This window comes from Callionymus lyra, chromosome 8 (assembly GCF_982586985.1).
Source record: "Callionymus lyra chromosome 8, fCalLyr1.hap1.1, whole genome shotgun sequence".
Taxonomy (NCBI): Eukaryota; Metazoa; Chordata; class Actinopteri; order Syngnathiformes; family Callionymidae; genus Callionymus; species Callionymus lyra.
Window position 1 is genome coordinate 4,940,001 of NC_141825.1, and position 7,500 is coordinate 4,947,500.

Here is a 7,500-nt window from a genome sequence, read left to right on the forward strand (position 1 = left end):
TCTGCAGAGATCTGATCTGCTGCTCCACATCAAACTTTCTTCCCTGGAGCATCTGGATCATCTGGTCGAGGATCTCCTGACTGGTCGTCACTGCTTCATCAGCAGAAACGCTGATGTTCTTCTCCTCCTGCTGGAGCAGCTTCACTTCCTTCTCTCTCTTTTGGATCCTCTGCTGGATCCTTCCTCGACTCTGATCCACGTCTTTCTCTCGCTCCGTCCTCTCTGCTGTGGTCGAGACGATGTCATGGTCTTTGTGTTGGTCCACACAGAGAGAACAGATGAGCTGCTGATCAGTACGACAGAACATCTTCTTCTCCTCCTCGTGTTCAGAGCAGATCATCTCCTGGAGATTCTTGGACGGCTGGACCAGCTTGTGTCTCCTGAAGGCCGGAGCTTCTAGATGAGTCTGGAGGTGAAGGTCACAGTAGGAGACCAGACACATCAGACAAGACTTGATGGCTTTCATCTTCTTCCAGGTGCAGACGTCACAGGCCACATCTTCAGGTCCAGCACAGCAGAGGTCCTGAGCTGCTCCAGTCTTCTTCAGCTCCTCCTGTTCTTCTGGAGGCGAGGTCTCTCTCTGTCTGCACTGAGGACACTTGAAGATGTTCCTGTCCTGCCAGCAACCTTCAACACATACCTTACAGTAGTTGTGTCCACAGGGAAGAGTGACTGGACCTTTCAGTAGATCCAGACAGATGGAACAAGAGAAAGATTCTCTCTTAAGATCAACTCTAGTCTTCTCCATGTCTCTGCGACTGAAACACTTCTTTCACGGCTGAACACTTTTAAACTCTCCGTCACATGATGCTGCCACGATCTGGTCCAACCCTCTGACTCACATACTTGCACAACTTCCTTAAAACCATTAAGATGATTCTTGACAATGACCTGGAATAACCTTGATTCTCTCTCTGACACAAACGCAAAGCGTCTTGGAGAGAACGTTTCAACATTTCAAATTGGAAGGGTTGAACGGTTGTGGTTTGACATAAGTTGCCCTGTAACGTATTCCATTGTGATCGATGACGACTTGTGGTTTTTTTGTGGGTCCTTGATTTGTTGACTATATAGTCCAACCCGGTACGCCAACTGTCTGCCACACAGGGCAAACGTAAATCTGACTTGGTGACACAGTGGCAGTCTTGGCCATTCTCCTTCTTTCACGTTTTACAAGGCGATAATCTCATTCTCTCCAACTCCACCAGTAGCACAAGTAGATTGATCTGCAGCAACAGCTTTCAGAGAGGTAGGGTTGATCGCAAACTTCTTCGGAGTGGCTTTCAGAAGGTCCTTGGACCTCTTCTTCTGCAAATCATTGGACTAAGTTGTCCATCCAGGATCTCATGAGGTATTTAGCTTGTTGTCATCTTAACTACATGCCCTAGCCATCTGAGCTGGTGGGGCTTTATGGTGGTTTCTAGGCTCCCGCATCCTGCTCAGTACTGCTTACCAAGGATAGTTAAAGGCATTTGGTTTGGAATGCCTCAAGCATCTTTAGAAGGCTTGGCATAAAAAACTTCTCATCAAGCCACAGGATGACCCAAATACCCTCCTCCATCTCTCCGATTTACAAAAAACATATGTTCTTTGGCCATAAGTGGCCTTTATGTCACTATAAAAGTTATGCCTGCCACGTCTGTCTGCATAGAGTAGATTTTTTTTGGGCCACGACTGCTCCTGAATTTGACGACTTCTCTGGACCTAATTACATTTTTGTTTTAGGGCTGCTGAAGTCAGGTTTGCCATTGTGGACATGTGTGTGGATTCCTCGTCAAACCAGTCCTGATGTTAAGTTTGCTGTAGCCACTGGACTGAGCTGCTGCTTTGGTAAGTAATGAGCTCAGCGTACTTTACTTGTATGTTGGAGCTTCTGTCTCTTCCAGTCGGGCAAAGTGAAGATTTTTCTGAAGCGCTATGGCTGGTCGAACTTAGAGCAGTGACGTTGATGTTATATTGCTTAAGGTCTGTTGCGATCAGGGCTGTTCTTTGACCGGGCCTACTGGTGTTTTGGGTTGTGTCCAGAAGGGTCCTGATGTTCCAAGTTTCCAGTTGGGATGGGAGTTTGTTTTGCCTGTTTTTTGGAGCGCTAGTGGAATGCCTCAATAGGTGAGGTAACCTATCCAGGTAGCTCAGGGCGGACAATGTTTAGGTAACCTTTGCCTGACTTTCCCCCACGAGGGGGTGAGCAGTGCCGGTACTAAATAAGTCAAGTCAAGTAAAGTAAAGGTTATTTTGGCTGCTTAGTCACACAGGGATCTTCCATGGGCAGCTGCCGCAGAGAAGTCCAGCTGCTGAAGACAATACTAACCCTGTGCTGCTGCAGCTCCAAGATTCTTCAATCCTACCTATGTCACCAGATAGTAACCCATCGCCAGCAAACTTACCTGTTCATGAAATTATTTAGGTTGATGAAGATGCTACGAACAATCCAACACGCCTTCTTCAATGTGAGGACCTGTATCCGATAGCAAGGGAAACCCCAAGAGGAGCAGCACCTCCTCAAAGCTGCAGGAGGCCTGTCTAAGGACCGACTATGGTGCATAAACCAACACCTGCGTTTCTGCTTTCTAGAATTCTTAATCCTCTACTGGTGCATCTTGGTTCTAACCCTGCATTCACTTGAAACTGGACAAGTGTCAGACAATATCAAAACTGTAGGGGAAATCTATTTTCACGATACACTGAGGTGTTAAGGGATTTTTAAGGTGCAACACCCCCCCCAAGTTTACTACTCTTTCCATTTCAAAAAGGTACTCTGAGAAAATGGGAAATTGAAATGATGACAATTTGATTGACATGTTAGCAAGAGCGTCAAAATAGATCCGTTGATGTCATCTTCCTCAAACTGAGCTATGAGTGACAGCCAAGAAAGCGCGGATCAGAAAGAAAGGCACTTTAAGTACGACGAAAAGGTCTTTAGAGAAGTCTTCGCTGAAGAAGCTGTCGGTCCACATGATGCACGACGCGGCGGACGCCGGCGTAAAAGACGATGTTGCCGAACATCTCATCACGGCAGCGACGCCGTTCATCAAACTAACTCTGGCTCTCCTGTCAGGTGTGGAGGATTTGTGAGGGCGACGCGTGATTCAGTGCTTGTTTACGTGGGCCAGGACTTGAGTGCTGTGAGTCAGCGACGACGGAAGCGTCGAGCAGCTACTTCACTGAAGTGCAGTGAAAATAGACTCCACGAAGAAGCGCTTTGTGCGAGCGAGCAGGGGGTAGAAAGTGGAAACGAAACCACAAAAACTTGGTATTTACCTCGGCCAAATAAATACTCAAGTCAATACTTCTATGATTTCAAAAAATGTCTCAGCTCAAGGGCTAAACTAAGATTCCTAGTTTGGAACTTGAACCAGCACCAAGAAGTATCTTTAAGATGATGTCAGCAGGTTAATGCTGACTGTGGATCAACACCAACTGTGATAAGTTTTAATTTAGCATTTTCAACCAATCCTGAATACTGAGGAGACTGAGGTCCTTCGGAGTGTGCAGACCACTTTTAAGGACCTTTTATGACTCCGTGGTAGCCTCTGCTATCCACTACGCTGTGGAGCAGGCAGCACGGACCGGGACAGGAAGAGACTGAACAGGCTGGTCACGAGGGCCGGCTCTGTCCTGGGCCGCTCGCGGGACTCGGTGGAGGAGGTGGGAGAGAGGAGGACACTCTCCAGACTATCCTCCATCAGGGACAATGCTCTTCACCCACTGCACCTGACCGTGGAGGAGCTGGCCAGCTCCTTCAGTGGCAGGCTCAGACACCCCCAGTGTAGGACGGAGCGTTATAGAAGGTCCTTCATCCCAACTGGTGTCAGGATATTTAACTCTCTACTTTAAATATCCTGATGCTAATCCGTAGTGTGTTTTTTCTTCTCGTGTGTTTTTTTATTTATTTATTTTTTTCCCGTTTTTATTTCTATTTTATTTTATTTTATTCTATTTTATTTTGTTAATAGTGTTACATTTCTAATTTTTGTAAATAATTATATATTCTTAAGATCGTTTTTATTTTATTTTGTATTATCTCTTTTATTATTTCTTTTTCCTTGCACTTTATTTTTTAAACTGCGCTGTTGTGAAAGTGTGTTTCCCCTCTGGGGATGAATAATGCTTTTCTATTCTATTCTAAATACTTTGAAAGTCCTTTAACTCAATTATTTTTTAAATATGACGCGAGGTATTCACATCAGTTTAGATCTTTAGATCTGGGTGGAGCTGAGCTAAAGGTGTTCTGTGGCCTCATGTGATCTAATTCACAACAGGATCTATTATTTTACTGTATTCAAAAATACCACATCAAAGTTCTTTTTTAATTGAGGGAGAAGAAATAGCCTGAAAACAGGAAAAAAGAAGAAGAAGAACTTTCATTTAGTTGAACTAGTTATAAATAATCAGACCTGGGCAAGTTACTTGAAAATATCATTATTTATTATTTATTTATTATTATTCTCGTTTCAAAGTAATTAGTTACATTACAATATTAACGTGATTACATTGTCAGAAGTTAATCCACTTTTAAAAGTACTTTTTTTTCACAAAAACATATATATATATTTTTTTTAATAGAAAAAATAATATTAATGCAAAGTGTTTTAAATAAATAAACACACTTTATGCATACAAATATTATTTGATATACTATATTCTTCTTTTTAATTTTTTCAAAAGAAAAAACATCCTAAAACAAATATAGTAGACGATAGTATTTTTTTTATTGCAACCTAAATATTGAGGTAGAAATTTTCTTTTCTCGAAGAATGAAAAGACAGACCAAACAAACATTATATGTAATATTTAAACGAGACAAAAATAGACTTAAATTGCTTTATATTAAATTAAATATTGTCAATCTCAGTACCAAATTTGCCAAATATATGATTCTTGTTTTAAACAATACAGGAAGTCAACACTTTCAGACCTTTTACTTCCTTAGCTACTGTTGCGTGGTGTTTTTTGAAAAAAATTAAAAGTTTAAAATGAAGTATAACATATTAATATTAGTGTTGCTAGAGAATATCGTTATGATGTCACATCGCAATATTCGTTTCTGCATGATACTGTATCAATATTCAACAGCATGGTGTAGTTTTTTTCTATTCATTTTTGGCTTGAAAATCATATTTTATGTGTTACCATAATTCTTTCATGGTTTATAGTACAATTAGGTTTCTTTAAAATTAAATAATTATACATATTTCCAAAAAAACACAAAAAACGTGCAAATATTTGCGCCATGTTCATATTTATGTTGCAATTAAAATTCCGGCTACATGAGGGCAGCAATCATTACATCCTCTGCAGCTAAAGGAACATTAAAATCATGCAAAAATCCTGGCAATGACCGAGGACGAGAGGATACAGTGACTACAGCAGCTTTTAAAGCTGATTACTTTTAACATATTTTGGTTTGAAAACAAATTTTGGTCTACCAGAGTCAAGTACTACACAATACTACTCATATATACTTGTTTTAAAAGCATCAGAAAAGATTGTTACTACAGTATCACAATATGTTGTATCATTGACCCTGTATCGTATCAACAGTTTCTTGAAAATACAAACCCAAATAATATATACAAAATAATGCATTACTTAACTTTAAGTTACTGGTCGAAAACCGCGAATAATGAAAGTAAACTCTAAAGTTTACCAAAAATTCTCAACCAGCCTCATAGTTTTCCTCGGACCTTGCAAGGGCCGCATTAATACGCTCAAAGGGCTGTATTTGGCCCACAGGCCACACAGCTCTGAACTTGCACCTCTACACTCTGACTACGGAATATGCCGTGAATCGTCTGCGAACAACATTCCTCTCCAGCACAGAGAAGCGTTTCTTTCAGATTGAAGCGCCTCGCAGACGAGGAAGAAGCCGCGAGAATCGACGACCGTGCGGCAGATCATCGCTAACGGCCTCCGCCACCACGTTTGCTAATCTACTCATCACTGGAATGTTTACCGCTGTTTTCGCGGGATTGTCTCCCAGCAGGCCTCGCACTCGTACGCCAAACAGACTCCCACTCGCGCCCGAGGATTCCAAAGACTTTGTTTTTTTGTGCGGGAGAGAATCTCATTTGCTGCGCGAGACATGCACCATCATCACCCCGGGAAGGTCTTTTTGTCTCCGACATGTAAGGAGGCGTCGGGGAAAAAACAGGCTTTTGTCGGCGCTCTGTAGAAACCGAGAGAGTTAAAAACTGGGAAAAAGAGCGCTCGAAGCTGGGAAAACCTCTAAAAAACAAGCTGTTTGTTTCCGCTGATGTCGGCGGGTTCAGGTCGTTCGGGGTTTAAGTCGCTGCTCAGACGTGCACAGCTGTGAGAATCACTGCTGGTCGTAAGTGAAGCGTTTCGGTAACGACTTCCACGGCCGACGTTCCCATTAGATCCCGTCTCCGCGCTCGACTGTCATGGACAGGATTGTGCTGACACTCGTGTTCTGCCGGCTCTGGGCTTGTTAGAGGTTTAGATATTTCTGGATGCATTTGTTCACTTTTGTGAGCTACATTTTATAATGATTACCAATAATCCAGGATCAGCTATTTTTTAAAAGACGTTAACATCATGTAAGACACAAAAATACTTCCCACCTTGAACATAAATATATGAATATTTCCTTTTATCGTGAGACATCTTGAGCGCCTTGTAACATAAAGACATAAAGAACTCATGAAATACAACATTCAATGATTTCCTGTCGTCAAAATGTCTCAGTTTGATATTAGAAATTATATAAAAAATTCATTTGATCAAAGTCATTTCATGGTTTATTTGAAATTAAGTTTAATTTGTTTTCTTTTTTCTTCCATTTTAAAATCAACATGCAAATATTTACACCGTTTGTTCATTTTTGTGTTTACATTAAACTTATGACTGCTAGATGGCAGTAGACATTAGGGGGGCTAATGTGACAATGCAATCCCGGGGATGACTGAGGACAAGAGGATACAGTCGATTCCAGGATCTTAGCGTATGTTTGTCTACGCTTCTGTTTGTTTATATGCTCGAATTTGTGTGTATGTGTGTGTGTTTGCACTTGTGTGTGTCTATGCTTGTTTGTGTTTGTCTATGCTTATATGTGTTCCTATGCTTGTGTGTGTGTGTGTCTGTTCTTTTGTAAGTAAGTAAATAAGTAATTTTTATTTGTAGAGCGCTTTTCCAGACCAGGGTCACAAAGCGCTTAAACATTCAAAACAATATTCAATAAAATATATATTTTAAAGGTCAAGATAAAACTGAGAACACAACAGGAGTTCCAGAAAATCAAGGAAAAGCCTGAACAAATAAAATGTTTTAAGATGTTTCTTGAAGGAGTCAGTAGATCATCAAACACAGAGGAAGATCGTTCCAAAGCTTAGGAGCAACAGTCTGGAAGGATTTCTCTCCTCTGGTCCTGAAGCGTGTTCAGGAACCATCAGTAGATTCTGATCCACAGACCTCAGAGCCCGAGCTGGGGTGTAAGGCTGGATCAGATCACTGATGGAAGGTCTGACCATGAATAGATCT

At 41.5% G+C, this 7,500-nt stretch overlaps 2 protein-coding genes across 3 annotated transcripts in view; both read right to left on the reverse strand.

Moving 5' to 3' along the window:
• LOC148073431 (polypeptide N-acetylgalactosaminyltransferase 18-like) overlaps nucleotides 1-7,500 on the reverse strand; it is a 97,701-nt gene that overhangs the window by 44,822 nt on the left and 45,379 nt on the right. The gene's annotated exons all lie outside the window — the stretch shown is intronic.
• LOC148073432 (tripartite motif-containing protein 16-like) overlaps nucleotides 1-7,500 on the reverse strand; it is a 25,077-nt gene that overhangs the window by 1,119 nt on the left and 16,458 nt on the right. Inside the window, exon 2 of the mRNA XM_087797634.1 lies at nucleotides 1-627. This exon is cut by the window's left edge and continues 1,119 nt beyond it. Within this exon, the coding sequence (XP_087653760.1) occupies nucleotides 1-627 (627 nt within the window). The remainder of the gene's footprint in view (nucleotides 628-7,500) is intronic.